Source organism: Sturnus vulgaris, chromosome 11 (assembly GCF_052056855.1).
Source record: "Sturnus vulgaris isolate bStuVul1 chromosome 11, bStuVul1.hap1, whole genome shotgun sequence".
NCBI lineage: Eukaryota > Metazoa > Chordata > Aves > Passeriformes > Sturnidae > Sturnus > Sturnus vulgaris.
Window position 1 is genome coordinate 10,208,226 of NC_142253.1, and position 27,946 is coordinate 10,236,171.

General features: G+C 50.6%; 1 protein-coding gene across 2 annotated transcripts; it reads right to left on the bottom strand.

Annotated features, from left to right (window-relative positions):
* CHST13 (carbohydrate sulfotransferase 13) lies at positions 1 to 27,946 on the bottom strand. 2 transcript variants are annotated; one of them, XM_014872033.2, is made up of 3 exons: positions 27,750 to 27,946; positions 4,585 to 4,661; positions 1 to 1,308 (listed from the first exon to the last, which is right to left on the bottom strand). In XM_014872033.2, the coding sequence occupies exons 1-3, from the start codon at positions 27,841 to 27,843 to the stop codon at positions 463 to 465; spliced, it is 1,017 nt and encodes a 338-aa protein (XP_014727519.2). In that variant the 5' UTR covers positions 27,844 to 27,946; the 3' UTR covers positions 1 to 462. The 2 variants fall into 2 exon arrangements, with proteins under 2 accessions (XP_014727519.2, XP_088027568.1); XM_088171442.1 differs by lacking the exon at positions 27,750 to 27,946 and adding an exon at positions 19,850 to 20,148.

Sequence of the window (27,946 nt, forward strand, 5' to 3'; positions counted from 1 at the left end):
TTACATTAAATTATTGCTTTATTTCTGGTTCTATGCAAGTCTCTGATACACTCCACTCTGACCCCTGAGACTCCATGTCTGCCCCCAAAGAGCCCAGTAAGGAGAAGAAAGACCTGAAGGGATCCTGCCCAAAAAAGAAGCCTTCCCAAGATTTGGTTCTACGGAGGATTCTCTTAGTTAAAAGTCCCCAACCAAGGCAAGAAGTGTCCAGTCCCACCACCATTCCCTGTAGATATTGAAGGCTGTGAGGGAAAGGGAAGGAAAAGCTCCAGCCCCAGTGTTTTGAGAAGTGTTCTTCCTCGAGATCATGCATGAACAAGGCATCAGGAGGTGGAGCAGACCTTAATACAAGGGCACAGGGAAGAAGTCAATCAAGAGATGAGCACAAGGTAGGAGGAGAGGAACTGTAGCAAGATGAGAGTTATCCAGCTCTCCCTCACCTCTTCCCCCACAGCCCCTGCCTCATCGGATGCGGAGGTACGAGGGGATGGAGTAATTGAATAGCAAGTAGTCCATTTTGTATAAATTAAAGAGTCTCCTTTGGTAGAAGGGGCTAATGTCCTGGAAGAACTGGGCCGTCATGTCGTCCGTCGTCCTGGTGGTCTTGGATGAAGCCGGGAACTTGACGCTCGTGTCGGCCCCCACCAGCTGCAGGATGTAGTTGGCATCTTCAGCCAGGGTCTCGTACTTGCCCACCACGTCGTAGTGGATGATGCAGGGGTGGCAGAGCGAGTGCACCCGCTCCCAGTGCTCGTTGAAGGGCTCCTCCTGCTGCGTGCGCGGGTCCAGCAGGTAGTACACGAACTCCTCGAAGCGCACGTCGTCGCCGCGCTCCAGGGCCCGCTCGCTGGGCTGGCGCCGGTGCCGCCGGATGATCTTGGTGCCGTAGCGCTTGTGGAAGGCCGTGTTGTAGCTGAGCGTGAACTTGTTGCGGTAGGCCGAGACCAGGCGCTCCAGGGGCTCCCGCACGAAGACGAACTTGAGGTAGCTGCGCAGGCGGGAGTTGATCTCGGGAACGCTGTACTCGGACAGGGTGCGCAGGTTGGAGGGGACGTGGGCCTCGTGGGCGGGGATCTCCAAGGGGTCCTTGTACTTGCCTTGCCCCGTCAGGACCATCATCACCCGCTTCCAGTTCGTGCAGGCCACTTTGGGCACGTAGCAGTAGAGCAGCCCGTGCGTGTCGTCCACCACCAAGTGCCGCAAGTCGTCCGGCTGCAGGAGACGCCGCTTGCGCGTGTAACGGCTGCAGACGTTGCTCAACATCTCCCGTCTCTGCTGGTGAACTGCCTGCAGGGACGACTGCTCAAACTGGGGGGAAAAAACGCAACAGAGACGGTCACCAGCTTGCCCAAGCTGACTGTGGCCTACGCACAACACTTGGCCCACATTTGTCCCCACGGCCTCCCCTTTACTGGGTTGGTCAGTCACCCATGTGGGATTTTGGACAGCCCTCACTTTGAACACAACTTGATTTGGTGCACTGAATTTTGGACAGGCTGGCATCGAAAGAAAGGACAAAATGTGATGAGGAGAAAAGTCGGAGGGGATGAGGGAAGAGCAGATGGTGCAGAGAGGGTCAATAACAGAGCATTTTTTTAAAAGCAGAAACACACTCTGGGCTAACGTGCTCACCCTCACACCAGTCTGGGGATGCATGGCCCCAGGGACAGAGAGCACAGCCTGTTTGCTGGCACACGGCCCTGCACACCTCGTGCTGCCATGGGGCATTGCTGCCTCACACTGACACCCATACACACGTGCTTGCTGTGAACACCCAGCCAAGGGCAGAAAGGTGGCACACACATTTGGGCATTGGGATGGAAACAGCCTGAGTGTCGTGGCAAGGAAAGGCAAATGGAAATGGTCTCTAATGCTGATGATCAAACCCTGGTGAGTAGGAAGGGAGCTGGAGATGAGGTGAGGTGGCAGGTGTGATGGTGAGGAGCAAGGGGCTGAGTAGGTGGTGCTGGAGCCCTTCTCGAGAGCTTTGGGTTCCTTCTCCTGAGGAACTTCTTCCACACAGGCCAGTCCAACGGCTCAGCTCTGGTCACAGCTTCCTTTGGCTGCAGGGATGAGGAACCAACATATGGTCCTTTAACTCTTCTGACCCTTGCATCAAGAACTGGCAGCTGCTGCAGTGGCTTACCAGAAGCCCAGAGTCCCTTAACCCCTGACCCAGCTGAAAACCCCTTGCAGATCTGGGGACATGACCTTTCCTGTCATGGCTTTTGTCAGAAATCCCAAAATGTCATTAGAACATCTGGGGAAGGAAACCATTTCCAGGAAGTCAGATGGGGAAGATCCCCTCCTCCTCCTGCCCACTATGTCCCTCTTTTGCTCACAAGGGTCGGGAAATTCCGTGTTCCTCATTGATGGGAACATCCACAGCCTTGGCTGGGAGTGGCAGCACCAAGCACCCACTAATCTGGGGTGGCCCTGACCCAGCAGGGCTGTGGCTTCAATGCCATGCAGTGACCACCATGTCCCATCACAGTGGCTCCCACTTTGGGGCCGTAAAGACAGTCCCCCCCAGTGTCAGAGGTGCCACAGCAAACAGCTCTGCAGCTGCAGAGATCTGGCAAGCTCCAGAGGAATGGCAGGGGCAGGCTTGGTGCCTGCACGGCTGCTGAGAGCTGTCAGGGCCCAGGCATGCTAAAGGACACCCTTTGCCAGCCTTCAGGTGCTCCCTCACTGCTCCCCGGGGGCTAATGAGGTGTTTTGAGGGGCAGTTGTAAGGGTTTGTAAACCTCCTGCCAGGAGTGGGGGTACTAAGACAAACTGCCCATTCTGTGGATGATCCAGCAGACCTGACATCTTCAGAGAGACACTAACATCTGGGCAAACAGCTCCTTCTGCAAGGGATGAACCACACTCAGACCCTTTGGGATCTTATTTCCACAAAAGACATTACCTCGTCCAGGTCATCTTAGTGACCACTTTCTCCAGGAACCTGCATGTCTGAGACAGGGACAGGAGAAAGCATCCCATCCTTACTCCTTCCAACATGGACATGATAAAGGAAAAAAGGATAAAGGAAAAACTAAGGAAATTCAGGTGAGCAGATGCTAACTGCCAGCAAGGTATGACTCTGACATTGTTGGTTATGAGGCTACAAAGAAAATACAGCACCTAGGGAAGTGATAACCACAGCTGAAGAAGCATTCTCATGCTGCCTTACAACACAGCCAAACCTTTCACTAGAAATGTCTTTTGTTTGAAGCCTCCCGTCAGCTTTTAGAACTGGAAAACCTTTTTGCAAGGGCTTAGAAAAAGAGGGATTCTAATAATATAATTTTTTTCAGGTGTCTTTCCCTGCACTTGCATAATTCAAAACTATTGGACCAGAGAGACAGACAGACAGACACTGTCTGCAGGCATGGCAACAAATAAATGTGACTACTTTTCAGCAGCCACCCACTGGAATAAATGCATGTCTTGCAGTTATTTCAGAGCAAAATTGCTCCCTTCATTTCCTTCTCTTTAAAAGCCAGGGAAATTAAATATCACTTTTAAGGAAATAACACCATGACATTCCAGCAGCATCAGAGTTTGCTGGCATCGTGGCCAAGGGAGTCCATATTTGCCACTTTTCAGAGAGAAAATGTATTTTGGCTGCTTACAGACACAAAAGCATCTACCTAGACAGTAGCACAAAGCAACATATACAGAAAGATCTGGCTGCATTGGGCACTGCAAGCACTGCACTGAGGGGCCACCAGCACTGCTCTCTGCCCTTGGGGGCTGCAGCAGATGACAGCCTCATGGACACAGGGCACGTTTGGTGGCTGGGGCACTGGCATGGCACCCGTTGGAGGGTGGTTTCCCACAGGGCTCCCTGCAGGGAACTTGTGGGTGAAGATCTCCCTGCAAAGGCAAGTGTGGTTGAATGAGGGGAAAACTGCCTGCCCAGGGGAAAAGCAGCAGAAAGAAACAAACACTTCTTACAGCTCTGACCACAAGCCCTGCTGTGAAGGACAAGCAGGACACCTTCCCTGATTCCTGCACAGAGAGGGACCCACTAAGCCCACCTGGAGGGGAGTGATTCTTTGCCCAGACTGTGCCTGGCTGCTCATTTCTCAGCAGTTATAGCTGGCACAGCTCAGAGTGATGGAGAGGCCTGAAATGCTTCAGGATTATAAATCCCCCATGGCTGAGTCCAGCTATATCTATGTAAGCATACATGTGTGCACATACCTATGTGTGTGCATATATATATAGAAACATCTGTCAGTTATTGGCTCAGGAAGAGCAGCAGTGAAGCTCTTGCCCTGCTATGATGGCCCAGAGTTGGCTTTGAAATGTTCAGGTGGCAAAGTCTCCCAGGTTTGCCTGGCTATGGCTCAGCCCACTGATAATTAAATCGTTTGCCCAAGTACCAGCAAGGGCCATAAGCAGTTGTTATCAAGTTACTACCCCAAGCAGTGTGGTCTTGTCTTTTAGACACAGCCAGAGGTTCAGCTGCAAGGACCCTGGGTGTGGCTGGACCTGGCACAGTGCCCCACACACCAAAGGAGTGAAAAAAGGGTCAGCACTCAGTGCTCCACCTGATCTTCACCCCACCACTTCTCTGTCCCTGCCCCTTACCTGGTCACTCTCATACAGGGCCTGGAGTGGGCTGCGACCAGCCTTGCTTTGCCAGGTGGATCTCATATCTTCAGAGGCTGAAAAGGAGTGAGGAAAATCAGAGGGGCTAGAAGGTTCTGCTTCTCTCACCTTCTGTTGAGATGCTCAAGTTGGATAAAACAGCCCCTCCCAGGAAGAGACAAACCCATTTTGCTCTGGAAGTGATGCTCAAACACCACTCTTCCCACCCCATTACTTTTTAACAAAATCTGCTTAGGATTCAAAAGGCCCAGACCTATTTTTTAACAAATAAAACACCATAAATAAATGTAACAATTACAATTTCAAGAGCAAGTAGGAAAAGTTTGATCCATATACTTTCGGGAAATGCCACTTTGTTCAGGCTGTATGTTCGAGGGAATGACCCAGAGGAGACAGGACCCTAACCAGCATTGCCACAGCCCTGTGAGGGGTGAGAAGCCCACTGTGCTTGGCAGAGATTAAGGGCAGATCCAACATTGGCAGCTCTGTGCTGAACCTCCACAGGCTCAGAGTTATGGACAGGAGCACACATATTGGTCAGGTGCTTTGACTGGTAAATCAGCCAAAGTTCTTATTTGCTATTTTTTTTCTTCCCTTCTAAACCAGCAGCATCTCCTCTGGTGCTTGAAGCTGAAGATAGCCACCCAGGCTGTCCCCCAGCCCTTGCCCCCTCCCTGCCCTGCAGATCAGCTGTTTCATTTTGGAGAGCAGCACCAAACCCAAGGCTGGATGTGGCCAGCCATAAGTGCAGCACCAGAAACTCAGTCAGTGACAGCTGCTCAAGCTCTCATGCTCATAAATTATTCAGGGATGCAACCACCTTCCAGGCTAGGAAGCATCTGCTTCAGCTGCCACTCCTCAGCCCCTGAGGTCCCCTCAGGGACCTGTTTCCAGCAGAGTAGGGGCAGAACCATGTGGCCTGGATATCCCAAACCCAAAGCATGGAGCCAGCCATGGCAGGGGCACAGGCTCTCACTTGCAGCAACACTTTCAAGCAGCTCTCCCACCACTCACCCACCCTCTGCTTTTTGGCTCTGACTCTCTCCATTGGCAGAGGATGCCACGACAGTTTCCACACGACAAGGTTTGCAACCATGGGGGTTGTGCAGCCCTGGAGTTGGCTGCCTCAGAAGGAATCACACCATGAGTTTTAAAATGGAGAATTACATTTTTTTCTGAAGGGGAAGATAGGACACATTGTTCAGGAGACTGTGGCCTGGGAGGATCTTCCAGTCCTCCAAGTTCCTGGAAAAAGCATCTGCCATAAGACATTTCTGGCAATGTGAAGGTTTCTAACAGAAGCTTTTTGCATGACAGTTTGGGGCTCTGGATCTTTTCATTCACTGACGGTCACCAAACAACCCCAAATTTGTTATACAAGTCCCAGATGGCATCTGTACAACCAAAATAACCAGAAGGAAAAATCCAGATCCTGAGTTCATTTTGACCTGCTTGTATTTTGCTTAAATGAAAACTGCTCCAAAGCACAAAGTCACCAGGGTCTCAGCTAAACATTATTCATTCCTGGAGCTGTAATTAGGAGGAAATGACTGCCTGACCTCACAAGATTTCACCAGCAGTGCCTGTACGCTTGCGTGTCCGTGGGAAATGACATTTCCTGCAGCACAGGATTGATCAAGAAGTGACTCAACGAGAAAGTACAGTTTCTTCCTCAATCCTCTATATCAGTTACCCCACAAGAGAGTGAAATAGCATCTATGCCAGTGGGAGATAAGCAGAAAATCCAACCTACAGTGCTGGGCTGAGATGCTTGTCCCAGAGGAGCCCCATTTCACATGTCCAGGCTCTGCCCTCTGCAAATGACAGGGAATGAGCTCGACCTTGAAAACCTGACTCACTGCAGCTCACATCTGTGAACAGAGAGCACTAAACCTGATCCCCTCTCCCCTTTGGCTGGGGCTGATAACCTCCTGTTGGATGTAGGACTGTGACCCTGCTGAGGGCTGCCAGCAGTGCCTTACAGCAGACACTGCTCCTATATTTAGTAAAAACAATGTGGAGGCGTTTGTTTTTGTGATTAACACGTGCATCATCAGCCAGAACCTTTCTCACTGTGACAGAAGCAGACCCCGGGTGGTTAGGGCTGACTTAAGGCTGTTAGAAATGCAAACAGCTCGTGCTGGTGCTGCACAGGCAGCATGGAAATGTCCCAGGGCAAGGCTTCAGTGCCTGTTGCAGCGTCAGGTCATGGCCCTGGAGGAGCGCTGGCTTAGCAGGAGGCTCTTTGGGCTCAACAGAAGGCAAATCAGCAGAGGTCAGGCAGGTCACAGCCATGCTCTGACCTCTTCAGTCCTCTTTTTTTCAGAGGGACCAGCCTGGCCAGTGGCTGCTGCACTTTGCAGGGCTCTTGCCAACAGCACCAGCAGAAATGTTGTGCAATGGATTTCCTCCAGCCCTTCCCCAGCATAAGATCTGGCAAAGAACAAGGTGTCTTCTCTGCATAGCAGCAAACCCCTTGGGATCTCTGCTATGCTCTTACTGTACAGGCTTCCAGAAAAAAAGGGGAAGAGTTAAAAAGAAAATGGAAAAAAACCTCCCTGCCTGTGCAGCCAGAGGAGGCTGAGTGCTGAGCTGGGAGGGGAAGACACCAGCACTCAGCACTGGCTGCATCCTGATGGCATCCTGTGAGCTCCAAGCCATGGCACCATCCCTGCCCCAGCACTGCCAAACCCTCCAGAGCAAGGCCTGAGTTTCTGGATTTTACACAGCTCCACTGCAGGAAGTCTCCCCACTCAGAACCTGTCTGCTCGCACTACACACAGCATCCCGAGCAGAAAAGCAGCCAGGATCCCGGCTGGGCTGTCATGGTGACCCTTGGAGCCAGGGTTAGGCCCCGTGGCAGATGCAGCTGTGGCCCTGCACAGCTCCACGAGGCACCAGTGCATGAGGAGGGCAGCAGCAGCATCTGCTGTGTCCCAAGGGATGGAGTGTCCATTCTCCACAAGGCTGGGTCAGAGTGACTGCAGTTGTGTGAACAGAGACAAATCCAGGCTATCTGTGGCCAAAGCATCCCCAAAACACCTGGAATCACCTGGCTGTCACAGTGGTAGGCAGGCCAGGGCTGCTGCAACCCTCCTGAGCCAGCAGCAGGCTGGAGAGAGTGATTTTATGGAGTTCATTCCCACCAAGATCAGCCTTTGACACCCAACACAGCCCTACCCTGTCCCCCCAAGCTGTGGCTACCCCGTGTCCATCAGCCCCAGCACCTGCAGCATCACTGCTCACACATTCCTGCCCCAGCCCTCCCTGCTGCCAGACGCTGCCTGGAATGTACACATCCCTCCTATTCCACTCTTTCATGCTGAGAACTAGTTAAGTATCCCATTCCCTGTACCATTTGGGTACACTATTGGGTTTACCAATCCCTGGAAAGCCCCTGGTACTCCCAAAACGTTTGGGAAGGCCAAAGAATACTAAAATAAATGACAGTGTTGAGGAGGGAGTACCATGTGAGTGAATTAATGGTTTGTGTTGCATTTTGGCACCATGGCCCTGAGTACAGCAGGATATTCCATCATGGAGAAGCTGCCAAGATTTTTGCATCTTGGTTTTTCTCCTGACTTTATAGCTTGTTACTGAGGTTCCCAAATTCCAACACATGCAGTGGTAATCCTTGGAAATTTAGCATTGCCACAATTGCATCTGAAAGCAGGGACATCACTTAGCCAAGGCATATCAACTTTCTAAACCCTTGGCAACTGCAGGATCACTGTTTGGGTGAGAAGTATCAACACAGTGCATGTGTGTGATCCAAATCTGAAGTGTTTTTCACTGACACAGGCAGAAGGAAGTATCATATTTGTCCTCTGAATCTTCAAACGATGAGGCAAGGGAACAGGAGTGATGTGGAGCAGGAAACCAAAACTGCTGTGCTAAGGCAGAGACGCTGACCAGAAATCACTGAATAAGATGAGCCTGAAAGGAAGCTCAGGCACATTTTTGAGTCTCCTGTGCTACAAGGGCTTTCAGACTTTCTTCTGGAGCTTAAAAAGATATCACACTTGCTCCTTTCATTCCTCCTGTACCCCAGATTTCAGTGCTGTCCCATCACAGCTGAAGCTACTCTCTTGCAGTGTGACATCAACACCGCAGCAGGATCTGGGACTTCAATGTCTTGCCAGCTGTCCTTGGAAAAGGGAATAGATTTTAAAGCTGTGAATATTTAGGTGTACTAGCTGATTGCAAAGACAGCCAGATGTGTGAGGTGAGGGAAAGACTGGATCATGCCTATTCCAGACTTCTGGAAGCAGCAGTGAAAAAGTATGCTTTTTTGGCTGCAGAGACCCTTATGAAGGGAGGGAGGTTCTCTGCAACCACAACAGCAAATCCAGTGCGTGAATTGAAGAGTTTGGCTTAGAGACAGGATTCAGGCAGCAACAAGCCTGCTAGGCTGACATCAGCATTACCCAGGCTTCAGAAAACAGTCTGAAGAAAAGAAAGCAATTAAAATATGTGGGTGCAACTGGATAATAAATAACTTAGAATGAAAATCAACATGGCACTTACCAGACATAGTTGATACCCATGCAAACCTGTCTGTAAATAAAATAAGTTGTTTCTGTAGATCAAGCCTGTGTGGTAGATCCTCACCCAGATACACACAGTGCATAAGAGACAACACTCCAGAGGAAACAAGGACTTCAGTCAGAGAGGATGAAGTTTAGAAGGTGAACCATAAAGGTCACGAGCAACAAGAAAGCAGGTGGCACTTAAATGAGAAATACTGCACAGAGGGCAGATTTCTAGAAAAATACCTCCCAGCACAGCTTTGGGATTAATACTTTGAGAGGGAGTTGACGTAAAAACAGAAAGATACTGATGATGGACAAAGACTTGAGAAAGGCTGCCATGGCAGGGAAAGACAAACAACCAACAGGGAAACTGAAGTTCATCCTGGATGAGGGGAGTGGAAATTTAATATGTTGGAATTCAACAGTTTCTGCTATTTTGCTGCTGGAAGTGGCAGGAGGTCCCAGACGCATTAGTTTTGGGCCATCAGCTGCCAGTGTGACAGTCATAAAAAAAGGCAAATGAAGCCCTGAAACAAATCAGGGGAGATATCTGCCATCACAGCAAAAAGAAGCACTATCCATATGCTATTATCCATAGCATTGGTGACTCTCACCTGCAGCACTGACAGCTCTGCTCTCCTGGGACCAAGGCAGATGCAGAGCTGCTGAGAAGGGCTCCAGGTGTCTGGGCGATCCCAGGACTTGCTGTGCCATGGGAGGCTGGATGTGTGTATGAGCTGAGCCAGGATGCAACCACCCCTTGGGAACAGCCAGCAGAGAGGGATGGCAGGTGTTTCACATGCAGGACATCTTCATGCCCACTTGCTCAGGTGCCACATGGGAAGAGGTTTGGAAACCCCAGATCAGTGGGAATGAGTGGCTGGGATGCAACAGGAGAAATCCCAGCTCATTTTGGGATTGAGAATGACATTTTTCAGGCTGAACCCTGGGGCCACAAGAAACCAGAAACTCCACATGTGGTCTCCAATATGAAACACTGGAGAGGGTTAACACCTGGAGGAGATCCAGTGGCCTCCTAGGAAGCCAAAGGAAGTGAAGAGACAGCACATGTACTTGCACATGAGCAGGCACCCCAGAGGCCCTGAGGAGCTAATCCTGACCCCACCACTGCCTCCCCGCTGCTGTCTCACAGCCCCAGCTTTGCTTCCTGTTGTGTCTGTGCAAAACCTAAAAAAAGAGAAAAAATAACTGCGGTGCCTGAAATGATCAGTGTAAATTACAGCCTGCAAATGGCAGCAGGACAGTGGGAGAGGTGTTTCTTTGTTCTGTAGGAAGAGTGAGTTCTCAGGGCAGACCCTCCTGGAAAGAAATGCTCTTTCTCATCCCAGAGAAAAAGTTCTGAAATTGAAGGTGATATTTTTGATGGATTCTGACTTGAACAAAGGAAAAAGGACTGGTGACAGGAGCTGTCTGCTTGGCACACATGGCATATGTGCAGCTGAACTGCAGTCATGAGAGAAGGAAGAGTGTACAGTGGGAAACAAATAACTGTATTACCAGAAGGGTAAACAACGTCCAGAGCTCTACAGTGTACAGGGATCAGCACTTGGTTTAAGCCAGTCCCTGGAAGAGCCAGAAATTAGGACCTGTATCTCTTCGTGGGCACAGCAATGAGTTTCTCCAGACCTTGCTGACTCCTCTCCAGGACCTGCCAGGGGCAGTGAGTGAATGTTTCAGCCTCAGCAGTGACAGCTCACTCACCCCTGACCACAAAGATGCTGCTCCACAACGACAGGCTCCTCACTACTGAAATAATGCACCCAAGAGACACAGAGAAAGATCCTGCCATAGAATTTCTGAGAGGATATTGTGACTGTGCTAGTCAAAGCCAAACCCTGGCTGCGGCCACTGGCTGCTAAATCTGTCCAATTTTCGATTTTAACATCCAAGAAGGAGGAAAAAAAAAAAAGGAAAAGAAATAGAGCTTGGCGGCAGCAGCAGTGATGGATCCAGACAGTTTTCCCTCCTGGTTTGATAGCAAAGACTGAGACATGCAGCTGTACACACAGACTGCATGAGGATGGTCCAGGACATGGAGGCAAAGCAATCCCACATGGAAGCTGCATTGAACCCCTGGGCAGTGTTCAATGGTCCACGTGAAGAGCCCTGCCTGGAAGGATCAGAGCTATAGGGTCAAACAGTGTTGTCTCCAGAAAGCAGTTTAATTCTAGGAAGCTCTGGCTTTTATGCTTGGACTCCTACTGGTGGAGAACACATTTCTTTAATTTCTGCCTAAGCACAAAGGCTGATTGTTATTGGTTGTTTTTGGATTTTTTTAAAGACAGATATTTCTCAAAACTATGATCATGTGAGAATCCAACACCAGAATCCCACAGAGAACTCCAGACTCACTTACTGCCTTTATGTTAGGGAAGGCAGTGACCTCTCTTCGATGGACAAGATGACCTAATAAGTGACCCTTTGCTTTCACATCACACTCTTGGCTGTGAAGAACTGTGTGGAAATTCTGGTGTTCACAGAGGAAGGGAGGACCTTTGGGAATTATTCCCATTTTAATTCTTACTGAAAGGTTTTGATTTGGGAATGGGAATTTTTTGGCTCCAAAAGCAAATCAAATTCTTGGCTTCAAACAGGCAATCAAATCTCCTTAGATTCTTGTGACTGCTCATTTGTACTGCATCTAGAAAGTCGAGGATATAGACAACAGAGGCTTAATTAAAAAGCTTAGGAAAAGAAATCTAATAGAGCCACATGACTGATTTGCTTAAATGCATCCTTCTTCTTTGTGAATTCAGACACAACCACATCTGCTGGGGAGCTGCAAGTGTAAGGTGTAAATGGCTGAGCTCATCCAGGTGTCTGCACCCAGAACACTCAGAGGGAGTGGGCAGCATCTCTGCCCCATTCTGGCAGGTAACTGGCAGCACAGCACATACACAAGAAAGAATTTTGGGGAGAGAGAACATGTCACAGCAATATTCAGACAAGCACAAGCAATGGCAAAAAGCAACCAGCCCTATGGAGAACAACCAGAAGATGATTTCTGGTCTTTTTCCTGGGTCTCTCTCAGGCACAGAACTGCTCCCCAAGAAGAGGAGAGCTCAGATATTAACCCAAGACAGCCTGCACCTCCCACAGCTTCCACGTGGCAGAGAACAGATCCCTGCAGAGCAAAGGCTGTACTTGGCCTCTTTTGCTTATCCTGGGGCTGTGCCAGCGAGTGGTGAGCAGGAGTGATGGAGAGGAGCTGGCATCAACTCACAAACTCTGCAACTCTAATATTTACAATACAAACATGCATTTCTTGTTCCAGACCAACATCCTCCGTAGCTCAGGAAATGCCCCTGTGGCCCTTCCCACCATTGGTTCTATTTTGATGGTGCTTTTCTCCCCAGTTTTACCTGCTCTACCTCATGACAATGTCCTCTTGCAGAGGCTCAGCACTGACACAGGTAACAGGCTGCCACCTAACACAGCCCCATGCAGTGTGGGTGGGTCACAAGCAGACCCAGCACTGGCCTCCTCCAGTGTTTTCCTTGCTGATGAATAAGCCAGTAATGTATAACTCAAGTTATTCCTGACAGCCTGCCCTTGGCTCTCTGGGCCAAGCCTTGGGAAGGGCTGGCTGCTCTGCTGAGATGATGGAGAGTCTGTTGGAGTCTGTCTCAGCTCACTTGCTAGGGAATAATTCTCCATCAGACCTTCCCCTGCCAGCTCCTCTCCTGTTCCCTACAGCAGATTGACAACCTGGAGCATCCTGGGGAGCAGAAGAACCTTCTTCATGCCTGTTCCAGAGCATTTTCAGACATTAGAGCAGAGCCAAGGGCCAGGGTGGTTGTACCCCCGCTAGGGTCCTGGAGCAGGTCCTTCCCAGATAACCCAACCAGGCTAATGTAGCATATCAGAAGGGCAGGACCTTTGTGATTCTGCCTCCCTAAGCAGATGAGCAGGCAGGCACATCCCTGTGCCCTGCAAAGCCATCACACAATTCAGAGGCATTCCTCCATGTCACCAGTTGAGTCACAACCCTCAGGGACTGGCAAGGCACCAGGAAGCTCAACTGAAACACTGGGTAAGTGCCTTTCACGAGCACTGTGCCCTAACTCTCAGGCTCAGAAATTGCTCTACATAGCTTGGTTTTGGGCCATACAATTCTATTTTGAAACATAGCCAGTGCCTGGATGTTGTCAGCCTGGTTATATCCCCACGGCAAAGGGGCTCCATTTGGTGACTCCTGACTTAATGATATTTCATTTAGCAAAAATTAAACCACATGACTTGAACTTGGCTGGATCAGACAGAACAACACAAGGATGCTTGCAAGCTTAGCTCAGGTGTTTTTTCCCAGAGCTGCACGTTTTCTCCCATCCCCCCTAGTCCTCTTGAAACAGCCAAACCAAGTAATTAAACCCCCACACCTCCCTTCTTGGAAACAGAGATACACTGGGAGGAGGTTACCCACAACACTAAGGGAAAAACCACAAGGAAAGCAGCTCAGGGCAAACCTGAGCAGGGCAAGACAGGACGTGTGCATGAGTAGGTTTACACAGAGAGCAGCCCACGTACACTGAGCTGCAGCAGGGGATGACAAAGCTGCTCTTCTGCACATGTTTGCATATGGGAGAGGGTGGTTTTGCATCTCCACAGGCACCGGGGTCACACAGAAGTGATGTTTTAGCCACAATGATGAAGTTCCATTTCAGGGCAAGATGAGGGGTAGAGTGCAGAAGAGGGATGAAGGCTGCATAATGGTCTATCATCTTCCTCTTCTCCAGTACCTGGCTACAATACATCACATTCCTGCAGAGCCAATGAAGGGATCCTACCAGACCTATCACACAGACCTTCCTCCCCAGAAATCTCCCCTTTTTGCACAAATTACTCTCTTTTCCTGGGAAGCAACTTAAGGCCAACTCCAAGCAGTCAAAGATGGTTCCTGAAGGGTGATGGGGTACCCCACCCTCAGGACCCATTTTCATCCCACGTCTCTGCTGCTGAAGCACCCCAGTACTCCCTTCCCAGCCACAACCCTCAGAGGAGGCTCCACAGGCACTGAACTGAGGTGACACAGCTCACTTCTGAGGAGGCACAGCAGCACAAACCTCTTAGCCAAGAGGGAAAGGAGCATTTTCCAAACTCCTTCCACCAAATGCATATGCTCCACAGCTACCATCTCCTGGGACAAACCCTTCTGCAGCATTTTCTGCTCAAAACCACACAGTTCCTACACACACATACACACAGATGTGAAGGTATTGGGGATCCCTGTACCTCACCATAACCAGGTGTACATAGGCAAGATGTCCAAGATTGCTTCCTTTGGGAAGGAGATGAAAGGAGGAGTCACCCCCTAAAAATAATACCCTTGTTTACAGCAATCACCCCCGTGTAGCTACTCCAGAGTGCCAGGGCTGTGTGGCACAACAGGGTGGTGATGGCAGCCAGGCTCCCTGGCACTGACAGCAGCCTTGCTCCAGCCAAGAAACACACTCCAAAGAGGGGATAATGAATCACTGTTTTACACGGGACAACTCGATGGACTGCACTGCCTTTAACAGGAAAAGTCATTCACTCCTCCGGGGATGTGGCCTGCCGGCTGGAAGGCTGCAGTCCATGGGCAAGAGAGGGACAAGGGGTGTGTTGCCTTCAGGAAATGTTAATGAGGATGTGGAAGAAAGTTCTGAGTTATTCTCTCTGGCAAGTGATGGATGGGAAGAGCCACGCAGAGGGGTGAGTGCATGTCCTGCTCTCATTCCAGCCAGACAGGGAACAGCCAGGCTGCCAGAAGCAGCAGTGGTTGTGGTGAATGTCTGGAGGTGGAAACACACAGCCTCAGGGACTGAAGTGGGACCAAAAACCCAAGCACACCTGCCTCCACTTGTGCCCAAGATCCCTGATATCTGTGCACAGTCATCTGCAGGCAGCATCCCTGTAAAAGGGGCTCATGGGAATGGAATGCCTCTGGCATGCTACTTTGGGGGATGGAGAGGCAGCAGAGCTGCATCACTTCTCTGTCTGATACTGGGACACTTGTCTTACCACACAGTGCAAATTACTCATAGCACAGACTCTCACACAGAAATCTGAGGGCTGACAGGCATAGGGACAGCAAAGAAGCCCCAGGCACACGAAATGCACTCACATGGTTTCCAGCCTGCAAGAGGCAGATGGATGCTCCCTGCTTCCTCAGTCTGGGGTTGCAGTGACCCATGCTCACGACCGTCCACAACCATTTCCATGCTCAGTGACTCATGCCAGATGCAATGAAACCACAGACAGCAAGCACGGGGCAGGGGCCAGCAGCATAATGTGCCATTGGCACCAAGTGCCACGAGACTTCAGGTTTCTCCATCTGGATCCAGTTCAAGACAGACACATTGACTTTCATTGGAAAATGCCTCAGCCCAGCCTCTCAAGTGCTGTGGCAACCTTTGTGGGGCAGGCAATGCCCCAGAGCCAAGAACAGCACAGACACCTCCTGAGGGGTGGTGTGACAGGCTGCAGCTGGCCTGACCCCTTCCAGCCACGGGCTCCTCATGGCTCTCCCCTCTGCCACCAACTTGCAGTATCTTCTCTTTTAGTTTGAACATGTCCCAGCCATGTTCCTTGCCAGGAGTCCCACCTGAAGAGAGCCTTCTGACAGGTCACACACCGGCACTGCCATCACTACAGAAACGTGACAACTAGACCTTATTTCACATCACCACTCCTTCCTCCACTGTAAGGATCCAGAAACAGGCTCTCCGAGGGGAAATTTCTCCATTCCCACCCCCCAGGATCTGCAGTGCCTTTGGCACAGTTCCTGGCTGGAAACAGGACGCTGGGTGAGATCAGCCCCTGCCGCACCACAGCCTGCGTGTCCCATTCAGCACCACGTGGGATGTGGGATGGGAGGGAGGCAGACAGCCGTCCAACCTTCAGAGCTATTTGGGTTTTTCTCCAAACCACTAAAAAAGAGGGATCTCTGCTGAAAGCGCTCCAAAGAAACACAGCAAGCACTGCTGACAGTATAATCTCCACTGTCCATTTCTATCAATGCTCTTACAGGTTTAGCAGAAACTGGAAAGCCTGGAGCTGACTTTTCACTGTCCAAGGCGTGCAAGAACTGCCAGGCGAGCAAAGCCAGTGTGACCCTGTGTGCAGCCCCCACGAGCCTCCTTTGGAGGGGCACTTCCCAGCAGGCTACTGGAGCATTTGCCTGGCAGAACAGACAATGGACTCGTGTGTGTTTTGTTCCTCGTGCCTGGCTGACAACCCCAGCCCACAAAGCTTCACATTAGCAGTGCACACTCAGCACTGTGCAGCTAAGCCAGGCTGAGGGATGATCCAGCACTGAGGGGTTTGCAGCCAGCTCTGCCTCTCTGCCTTCCCTCTGCTGTACAACAGCTCAGGCAGCAGCCACAGAGGTGGCTGAGAGCTTTCAGGGGGTGTCGTCAGATGGATGTTTTTTTTTAAGCTGCTACAAAAAGAACATTAAACTCCTGACGTGAGATGGGGTCAGAACATCCTGCACTAGTTTAGATTTCTACTGCATGTCACACACATTGGGCAGGAAAATAATTATCTTTCTAACTTTACTTTTTTTTCCCTTTTTTTTTTCTTTTTTTTCCTACTAACAGAAGGCTGCTCAGCTTTTAACTTGCTGGAAGAGACCTCTGAAATCTGAAATCCCTGGTCTGTCCAGGCTTTAGCCAGATGCCTACTGTTTAAGAAGTGTTGGCTGTACCCAAGCCAGTGCAGGGACTGGCTGCCACTGGTTCCAGAAGTGACTGTGATTCAGAGGTCTGGCTTCTGGACATGCTTTAAAACCACTTGTGCATTACTCTTGATGTTCAAGATCCTGGAAGGTTTACTTAGGAAGAAGTTATTGCCATTGCCATTAGGAAGATATTAAAATTACATGAAGAACCTCCTTATTTTCTATAAAGCTTCATGAAAGCTCTTTCCTCTTTTGGCTTCCTCTTTCTTGCACAGCTTACTTTTCCTTTTTGTTTCTAAAGATAATTTTTCTTCATTTCTCACTGATTACACCTCTTGGACTATCAGAGTGCCACCAGCCATAGCCAGGCTCAGGGGCTGGCACAGCTGGGCCTTGGCTGTGTGGTTCCCTCCTCCCCAGAGGTGGGGATGGCTCTGTTTTTCAAGGAAGGCCTTCTGATTCCCATTTAGTCAAGCTGAGTCAAGGATCAGCCAGGGAAACTCTAATCAAGTGATGGAAAATGGTGACAGTTATAGGATTAACTCACAATAAATCATGCAGAAAGGGAAAGAAGGAATCCAGCTGCTTCAAGGAGCCTGCCAAATGCCCCAGCATCATCTGTGGGGATCATATTAGGAACAGAGCCAATGGCAGCTGGTCTGGACACTCTGCCCCATTTAGTGCAAGGGCTCTTCCTAAACCTTCATGTCTCCTCAGCAGCAGGAGGCTCTGGTCACCTGGTACCAGCCTGAGGCAGATGCCAGGAAGGTTTAATAGAAAGATCACAGGCATTTTAGCTCGAAGGATGTATTTTGCTGGGGCAATGTCCCTAGGTCTCTACTGTCACAAGGACTGCAATTAAGATCTTTATAGGAAACAGAAAATTAACAATATCCAGCAGGAACACGGCCTCTGTGAGCAAATAAAGTATTTGTGTGTAAGTACCATGCAATCTTCTGTTTCCAAATGGTTAATTCCTCCTATAAGCCAAGCTAGAAGCTTTCCAAGAGCAATTTCTCTTCCCCATTACGCCTGTCGTTCTCCTGGCCCCAGTTGGCTGCTTGTATTTATAATACAGGCCTGAAGTGCCAGCATTTCCATTCCTTGTCAATAAACTCCTCCTTTGCAGCCTGCTGCCCGAAGGAACTGCAGAAGAGCTTTCACCAGCAGTGCCAAGGCAGGGGTCCTTGCTGGGATGGACAGGGGCTGATTTTCCCTGGGCAATGCTGCACCAGAGATCCACCTCTCCCCAAAAGGTGGTGTCTGTACCCCTGCAGGCCCCCATCTCTGGGCAGGCTCAGGCAGCCCACAGCTGCTCACACAGCACCACGGAGCTGCCAAGCCAAGAGACCATCTGCACCAGCCTGCTGCCTCCTGCTCAGCTGCTGAGGGCACCAGGCTGGGCTTGCTCCAAACCTGCCCACACTCAGGTCTGGTTTGGGCAGGTGCTGTTCGTGCCCTCTGCACACAGGCCACGTGCACAGGTACAACAAAGAGGAGTCTCACTAATGTCAGATGGCTCAACTTGCCAGCTGAATATGTTTCTAGCCATCTTCTCAGCTCTGTGCATCTGGGAGTGATGAAAGCCTCGACAAGCTGACCAGAGAAGAAATGCACACTCAGTAAACTCTTCCCAGTGCAGCGCCTTGCACGCAGCCATCCCTCCCTGGCTTTGCTTCATGGCTCCCATCCCTCTGCTCCCAGCAGAGGAGCTGAGGGGCTGCATCCTGCTTTTCTAAATGATACAGGTCATTAGCTGGTGAGACTCTCTGTCACAAGATACACAACAAGAGGCTTTACAAAGACTTGAAGAGATGCATGAGCTCACAGAGGAGGAGAGGAGTGAATTCCAGCCTGCTGGATACTAGGGAACCATCTCCAGCACATACGGTCCCACCACATGGCCCCTCATGCCTACTTCTGCTGCATTTAGCAATGACCACTGCCTGAGGCCACCAAAGAGCCCCTTCTCCCCAGCCAGTGTCTTCACAGAGGACACAAACACCTCCAGTGCCATCATAGCTCTGGGGCACAACAGATCCAGCATCACTGCTAGCTGCTTGTCTGGTGGCTTTGGATTTCACCCTTCCTGAGAGTGGCTGCTGGCTCTGGGGACATTCCTTCCCTTTTCACAGGGAGAGAGCAAGCTCTAATGGGGACCTCAGGAAGAAGGGAACTGGGAGGCCTCTGTCTACAGCACCCAGCAGCAGCTGTGGGCTACTGATGCAAAACTTCACCAGCATCAATTCAGCCTTGTTCGGGTCTCACAGTGCCTGTGTCTGCTGATCCTATTAAGCTAAAGGGAAATCAATCTCCCTGATACTGCCAGGAGTAAACTTGGAAGAGACCCAGCTGTGAATATGCTACTCCTGCACCCTTGCCAAAAGGAAGGGCCTGGCTCTATAGATATGTGCAGGACTGAACTCGCTGCCTTCTGCCACGGGGAAATCTGCCTGTGCAGAGACACTCCCGTGGCAGGCAGAGCCACACTCTCGCAGGGCAATACAGCACAAATGGGGCCAGGGAGCTGCTGACGAGCTTCTGACCTCCAATTAGTTTGTGCTGATTTCTCAGGTCCCTGCTTTGAAGGAAGCCCTCTAGAACAGGCAAGGCAGCCCTAGAGACACCCACACTCGGCAGCTCCAAACAAACACCACCTTTGAACCTCGTGTTGATATTACCCATCTTCCTGCAGGTCAGTGAAGCAACATCTGGCCAGAGAGCAGGCCTGGGGTGGGTTCCACATTAGCAGTGAGGCTGCAAACTCATAGGGAGAGAGAGCACTGCAAGGGATGGCTCAAACCTGCTGCTGTTCCCTCCCTGGAATAGCTGGGAAAGCAGCCAGGAGATGGAGGGCTATAAATCAAGTGGAGTTTACATAGAGAAGGAAAAGCTGTGAGCACCTTGTGACTGGAGGCCAGGACTCATGGCCTCAGCACCCCTCCATATCCTAGGTGACAAGCTGATAGGAAGGGACCTACAGGCCCTGTGCACTGCTGTGAACATCTAAAATATTGAATGGCACGAGTACCTTGGGCAGAGATGCCAACACCTGCCCATCTGCCATGCTCAGGCTAGAGGCTTCCTCATCTGTCATTTGAGCCACTGCAGAGGCAGCAGCACCTTCAGAGACACTCTTTGGGGAGAAAACAGCTTCAAGTCCAGCTGGATGCTGCTCTGAGGAAAATTAAGTCTGTGAAAATTAAGTCCAATTGTTAAAAGCTGGGTCTCACCAGAATCAGGTGCTTCTTCAGCCCAGCAGGTCTCAGCACTGTTTGTGTACACAGCCATGTGACACTCACCCGAGCACAACACCACACACAAACCTGGGGCACTGTGGTTTGCAGCATCTCACAGCTGCCAAAACAGCTCCAGTGTGTGACACCACTGAGGGTTCAGTGACAGGGATGCAGCACTGCTGGGAGCACTGAACACCTTTGCCATTCACTGCTCCAATGCGTCAGGGACCACTGGTAAGGTGAGGGGAGGTGGGACATGCCAACAGACAGGGAGGCAACCAGGACTCCAAAGAGCCAGGCCAGGACTGTCTACAGGGCTGGGGATGGCTGGTGCTTGGAGAGCCCTGCTGTAGGTCAGGGAGCTCTCATCACAGCACAGGGAAGGACCTGAGGTGGCACGGGACAGAAAAATCAGCAGACACTGAATCCACACACACTCACACCCTCAAAACCAGGTTCTCAACCATTTTCAACACCAAATGTGATTCTCCTCTCAGCACAGAGCTGCCAGAGGATGTGGGTTATGTGGCCAGGCTTTCCTGCACTGCTAGATAGTGACAAGCCACCTCAGCTGATGATGTAGCTGCTGAACCCAAGGGTGGTGGAGCAGCTACAGTCCTAACTAGAGAGGAGAAACCCTGCTTTCTTCTCCCAGGAAAGACCAACTCCAAGCCATTCCCAGCCAAATTCCCATCAGTCTGCCTGCCCATAAATTTACAACTATTTATTTAGTCAAAGTTCATCCAGATATTAAAAGCTCAGGGGCACGGTGGGGAAAACAGGAGCAGGCAGAGCAGCCAGCATATTCCTCCAACAGGTTGGAAGAATTCCCCACTGGCTGGTTCAAGGCTGGACACCTCCATGCCCTGAAGCTAAACGGGTTCAGTCCCATGCCAGCAAGCTAAAGGGAGTGGACTCATGCAAGGATCTCTGAGGTAAGGATCACCAAGTCTAGAAACAAATTTGAGGCAGATCTTTGCCTCTGAGACTTCAAAAGGTGGGAGGTGGAAAAGGTTACAAGGCAGGGATCTTCAAAAAGCCTACAGACCCCAGACATCCCAGTAAGGGCTGCTGCAAAGGGTCTGGGATAAAATGAAACTAGCTCAATAGCATTCAAAAGAAATACTGGAAGAAAGCTCAGCTTCCCTCCTACTTGCCCTCTCCCTGTCCACCAGAAGCCAGCATAAAGAAAAACTGGCATAACCAGAATAAATCACAACAGCCAGCCATGAAGCCAGGATCCCAGCATCTGGAAATGAGCATCAGGGATGAGGGACAACCTCCTAGGACAGCAGCATATACAGGGGCATTTAGCAGTATCTCCCACCATCCAGCCTTGCTGGGAGAATTCTACTGCCAAGGGGGCAGTTCCATTTGAGGAAGGGAAAAATGAAAATATGTATGTGAATGAGTGGGGAAATTGCAAAGAGCTTGTGGTTGAACACAGACCTGTACCACAGCTGCAGATCCAGAGACAGGGTGTCCCAGTTTACAGCACTGCAAGCCCTGCAGGTACAGGTGCATGTATGGGAGAGAGCAGACTGGTCTAAACTGGGCAGCAGAGCCTGGGAATGTGGGGTTCAGCTCCCCATTGACATCAATCACTCCCTTCCATACATGACAAATTTTACTGGGGGAAAAAAGTAGCTCCTAGAGTAGATCCATTTGTCCTTGTTTTCACTCTCAGTGCAAACTGCCATGCAAGCAGGACCAAGGCACAATGGTGTTAAATCCAGGCTTTTTGGGCCACCAGAGCTACTCAGTGAGATGTTTCCCCCTTGTCAGACTGCTAGAGGTCCTTAACTGCCTTTGGACAAGGAAAGTTTTGGGCTTTTGCCCAGCTGTGCCTCAAAGACTCAAAGTGAAATATCCCCCCTTGGCTCCTCAGAAGTATCTGGAGAGTTAAGCTCTTCTTTGGGTACTCAGCTCCAAGAGGCAGAGCTGGGAGTTAAGTGCCTAATGTCTTTGTAGTTCCTTGGCTTCTGGTACAGAGTCCTGGGAAAGACAGCTGTGTTTGCACTGGAATTAAGATGGAGGGTTTGTCATGCTCTCCATTCAGATGCTTGCAGGAACCAAGGACATAACAAATCCCAACACCCTCAGGAGAGCCTTGGGCATTGCACAAGCACTCATCTCCCAGCCTTGGACTTCACCAACCTGCACCAACACAGGAAAAAGTCCTACTGGTGCTGTTTTTTTGGAGTTCTTATTGCAGGATATTGGAGCTTTGTGTCTGGGTACAAAATGCAGGTGCATCGTGCTGCCAGAGAGGAACAGCCAGGCTGAGATGCCAGAGGAATGCAGGGCCAGGAGAGGCTGGATCCAGCCAGGAGAGCCACCAGGACACGAATTTTTCCTGCAGAGATAGAGTTAACTCCGAGTGTGCTAAGCCCACCCCTTTCCCCTCTGAAACCTCTTGCATGGATCAGAGATTCTCAGGAAACTGTATAAAGCCAAGAAGGACTAGAGAAAGCATTCCTCATGAAAAGCCTGGCCCTCAGGAGCAGATGGGCTTCATTACTGCCCTGCTCTCAGCACCAGACCGGGTGGGTTTATCTACCCCGATGGAGGCTCCATGTCTTTTCCAAACACAGCAGGTCTGAGAGCTTCCAGCCTCTGTGTGCCAACATCTTGGCTGACAAATGCTGCTGTACTTCGAGTACTGGCTCCTCAAAAGGAGGAGGCTGCATCCTGGGTATCATGACACCATGACTGGGAAAATGAGCTGGGAAAAACTGCCCCATGATGAAGGGAAGGGAAGGGAAGGGAAGGGAAGGGAAGGGAAAAATCAATACCATCTGAGCGTGGCTTAGATTTGTCATCCCTGCCTATGCTTGCAGCCTTAGCCAGGGTAAAAGCAGCATCTCCCTCCTTATCTGGAAGGCTGAGGACATGTGTCAGCCAGCTGCAGGCACGACCCAGGCTCAGAGCATTCGCTGGCCAAACTGCGCACACGTCCCAAGGCAGAGGCTGAATTTCAACCTCCAAATATCTTTAAACAATGGGGAGAAACTGAGACCTAAAATAGGCCCTTTCCTGCTCTGGAAAAAAAAAAAGTCCCTAGTTTTCAAAGGTCTGCTAATATTTAAGTGGGAATTTATCTCCTTTCACGCCAGGTCTAGGTGCAGTTGTAGGTTCAGGGACTAGAGCTCTGCGGGTCAAATCACTTATCAACTCAATAATAATTTGTATCCCCCTGAAGGGATCAATCTTTAGGCACAGAGATGGAGCTGAGATTAATAAATTCGGAACAATGAGAAGCAAGAGTTTCTCCAAGATCTGCTAGTCCTGAGGGATGCTGGCTGGGCAATTGAAATCACCTGAGAACTGGCAGAGAGTGGTGGCTGTGGGGTCTTCCATATCCACCCTGGCATGTCAGAGGGCTAAGAAACACACAAAGATGGTGAGGCAATTTCCTACCTGTGATATCTGCTATATGGGGCTTCTGGCATTGCTGCTCATCCTCCTGCAACATCCGAACCCTTCTCTGTCAGGAGAAAGAGCTGGAGAAGGCTTTGGTCTATCAGAGCCCAGAGGAGATCCAGCTGGTTGATACAGGAGCAGATAAGGATGGAGAGAGGGCTCTTGGTGCTTTCTCACTTGGAAAGCTTTCTGGAATAGTATCACAACCCTGGCACTTCTGGTATCTCTCACTGTGAAAGTCAGACCAAAGGCTGAGTACATCTCATCTGCAAAGCCCCGTGAGGTCCAACAGCTCCTGCTGACAGCAGGTTGTGAAACAGCACGGGGAGTGCAGAAGCCACCATTGAGCAAGTGCTGCTAAAAAGACCTATGAAACAACGACTGGATGCTGCAAACAGACAGAACCAGAGCAGAAATAAAGGAGCACTTTGAGATTGAGTCTTTCTTATTGGAGAAAATCTGCCAGCTCTCCAGATGTCAATTCAGTTTGCCTACCCACAGTTGCCCCAAAGATACACCATTGGAATGGCCCCACAGACCAGATGAACATGGGGCCTTAGGACCTGCCACTCACCTCCCTCTACCTCCTTCATATGTTCCCTCTTCCCTCTATCCCACATCTGTACTTCCAGAGTCATCCCACCTCCCCCATTGTTGCTAAAATTAGTGTGGTCCCCCTGAGAACAGCAATGACCAAAGCTGTGATGTAGACAAGGAATGACAGCCTCCAGTATGTCCTGCTGTGCCAGCCTAGATGTCCTGCCAGCAGAGTGAGATGAAATACCAGCCTGGGAGCCCTGCTGCGTGTTCTCACCTCAGTGCAGACAATGTACAGCGTGCACAAGTCAGCACAGCTAACGCTACTCCTACAGGGAACAGCAGAGAACATCAACTCAGAAGATGGATGACAATCATGCCGAGGCCAGGCAGGATCTCCTGGAGGGCTGTGGGGTGACACCAGTACAGCCAAGGACTCCTGGTGGCCCCCATCACTCCCTGAGCCCATCTTGGATGGCATGAGGTTTGCGTGGGAGCTGAGCACACCTGCCCACGCCACCAGCCCAGGGGCAGGAGGTGTTGGAAGGTGACTGCTCCAGGTAAAGCCCAGAACTACCCACTGAGCATGGTGTGGAAGGTCCAGTGGCCAGTGTGCTCAGCACCACTTCAACACCTTCCTGCAATGCAGACATCCTGCCCTTGGCCATATGTCTGTGAGCCTGGAGCAGGACAGCTGGTGGCCAACAGGACACACAGGTCACCACGAGCAGGGGACAGCCCATGGCACAGCTCCAGCCCAGGGCCAGGGGAGAGCTGGGCCTATAGCCCCTGTGTCTGCTCACTGGTACAGCCAGCAGGAAAGAAAGGCAACAAAAAACCACCAGGGCCACAAAGTCAGGGCACACTCCAGCACACAAGCCCACCTCCCTGCGGAGCACCAAGACCTGTCCCACCCCTCTGGCAAACACACCCAGCCCATTCCTCCCTCCAGGAGCTACAACAGGGAATTCTGCCACTGACTTCAGCACAAACTAATTCAGCCCACCACCAAAATAACCAACTCAGCGGCATTTATTTCAGTTATTTCAGCACAGGCTGGTGTGTGGGTGTTCCTGAGGCAGAACAAGAAAGCCTTATTCCAGCACAGCCATGGAGCTCAGCACAAACCACTCCAGTGCACAACTGCCCGGATGGAGCTGTAAGTGGGCAATGCAAACACAGCAGCTAATTCCTGCTCCCTGAGCTGAGTGAGCCCTTAGCACGCTCAAGCTTAAAGGTTTCTGGTTATATCATATTTTCTTCCCTTTCCTTGTCGTGGTCACAGGAAGGTTTGGTGTCTATGTGCCACTAGCGAGGATTAATTCAGCGTGTTCCCTGTCATGGACTGTGGGTGGCCCAGGGAAGGCGACCTGCTCAATCCTACTAAAGATGGAGAAAGGATCTGACTGCTCCTGGGGGAAACCCATAGCATTGCTCCTTTTTTTCCTAGCATTTTTCTTCATTATTAGAGAAAAACCAAATGACACCAGACGACTAGAACTCCAAATAACCCCCAGGCAGCCATCACTTTAAAGATGACATTTTCAATTGCAAATTGTTTACCTATTATTGTAACTTGTAACTTCTAAAATTCAAGTAATTGGCCTTAGTTTGTTTTCCTTTGGGATAAAAAATGAAGCAATCTTTAGCTTGCTTCTTTTCTGTATATGGTAATGACCTTTCCTCTGCTAGTGTGAGTTTCTCACTGATCTGAAGAGGAAAGGAAAAATTGTAAGCAGAAAAATAATAAAGGAAAGAAATGGCACAAAAATGAAGGCTGGACCCAGGGAGACAATTGCGTGGCTAGAAAACAAGCTGATGTTAGAGAATATTGCTTTTACTCACCTCTTTTTTGGATCTAAAGGGGTAAATCTGCAGAGGGCATCCACAAATGCATTCCCAGTGAGTGATAAACATTACTTGGTTCCAGCTGTTGGAGATCCCTAGCCCAGACCTATCACCATCTATGGGAACTTTCAAAAATCACACTTGCCCCACATAAAGAATAGATTTGCAGGGTATTGCACTTCCCAAAGCCTCAGCTGGCCAGCATGTCTCAAGGTAGCATTCCAGACCGAAATTCTCTCCAGTGCCTCGTGAGACATCACCATCATTACCATCACCTGGTTTGCTCTGACCTCGCAGGAACTCTGTGTGAAACTGGGTTGAGATCAGGTAAGCAATTACAGTCAACTAAGCAGAGAAAGTTCTGCTGACTCAGACAAGCAGAATCTCTTTTTTGTAAACCCGAGCCCTGGAAAGAGACATGTTTTCCAGTCAGATGCTAGAAAGCGTACCCAGTGTAAAACACAATCATCTATTCATTAGCACCCCTGGAGATCAAAGCTGATTCAGTGCTGCACTTTTAACTGAGCAGTCCCAACACTTAAATAAGATGCATAAATCATTTCCTTAAGAAAAGAAAAACTTACTAAGGAATACAATACTCATTATGGTCTTCTGGGACTTCTGAATTCATCTGACAAGCTTCACATGCTTGTCTAGAAAGAACAAATGCTCGCTGAAACCCAACTCCTTTTCAATCTTACTCAGCCAACAAGTTATGCCTTTCTTATTTTTAGGAAAAAATACACATTAAAGTAATGGAACAGCCCCTATAAAAGGAAAATCACATTTCATTTAGTCTACACTGATAAAGTTCCATTAACGTCTCAGTCAAGTCAGTCTTCTGAATTTTAAGATGTAACTCTAAAGGCCCCATTGATGGATTGCTGCTGTGCTCAGAAAATATTAGTACATTGTTAAAACGGCAGGAATTACCCAATAACGTCTCTTAGGAAAGAGGAACTAATTTCCCCAAAGGAACAGAAAAAGGCAAGGAAATAAATTATCCCCCCAGCACAAAACGGTTCAGATTTTAGTTCAGAATTGTTTCCCAACTCCAAAGAAATTTCTAAGAGCACACACTAGAGAAGTCCCTTAAGCCATTCAAACAGATTCCCAGAGATGTTGGGGACCGCGGGCGTAAATCGGCACTTGTGGGACAGAGCAGCTCCCCTTTCCCGACCCGGGCACAGCCTGGGCAGGGAGCACGGAGCCGAGCACAGCTCCGGGATCCACAGAGCTGGACACGGCTTCGTGCCCCGCGGGGACAGCGGGCAGGACAGCGACACAGAGAAGGGCTCTGCAGAAAGGAGACACGGGGACCCCGAACAGGACAGTGACAGGGAGAAGGACTCTGCAGAAAGGAGAAATGGGGACCCCGAACAGGACAGTGACAGGGAGAAGGGCTCTGCAGAAAGGAGAAATGGGGACCCCGAACAGGACAGTGACAAAGAGAAGGGCTCTGCAGAAAGGAGAAATGGGGACCCCGAACAGGACAGTGACAGAGAGAAGGGCTCTGCAGAAAGGAGACACGGGACACCGACAGGACAGTGACCCCAAAGAAGGTGTCTGTAGAAAGGAGACACCCAACAGGACAGCGACAGAGAAAATGTTTCTGTAGAAAGCAGGCTCGGGTGTCACAGCGGAGCACTGCCGGGACGGCAGCGCCGCTCACCCCGCGGGCGAGCGCAGCGAAGAACTTCAATGGGCTCAGCCGAGGGATGTGCGACCGGCGAGCCACCGGCGGACCCAGCTTCAGCTCTCCGGGGACCGCCCGACACCCGAGGGCTCCCGGAGCGAGCAAGGGGCTGCCCGCCGTGCCCCGCTGCCCTCTCCGCCCGCCCGCCACCGCGACCACCGGGAGACCCTCCGAGAGCTCGGACCCACCTGGGCTGAGGCTGCTCTGGAAGTAGAAGAGGACGAGCAGGAGCGAGCCGAGGCCGGCGGCCAGCGCCAGGCGCGGTGCCCGGCTCCGCCGCATCCTCGGCGGCGGCTGGCGGCGCAGCGCAGCGCCCGCGGCCCCGGCCCGGCCCCAGCCCGGCCCCGGCCCCGGCCCCGGCCCCGGCCCCGGCTCGCCGAGCCCC

What these genes read in the sequence shown, in the direction of transcription:
- CHST13 (XM_014872033.2), bottom strand. Translation starts at nt 27,843, where the DNA reads ATGCGGCGGAGCCGGGCACCGCGCCTGGCGCTGGCCGCCGGCCTCGGC. An exon ending in CCAGAGCAGCCTCAGCCCAG is followed by an intron (nt 4,662 to 27,749) that starts GTGGGTCCGAGC and finishes ACTCCTTTTCAG; the next exon opens with CCTCTGAAGATATGAGATCC. An exon ending in CCCTGTATGAGAGTGACCAG is followed by an intron (nt 1,309 to 4,584) that starts GTAAGGGGCAGG and finishes TTTTCCCCCCAG; the next exon opens with TTTGAGCAGTCGTCCCTGCA.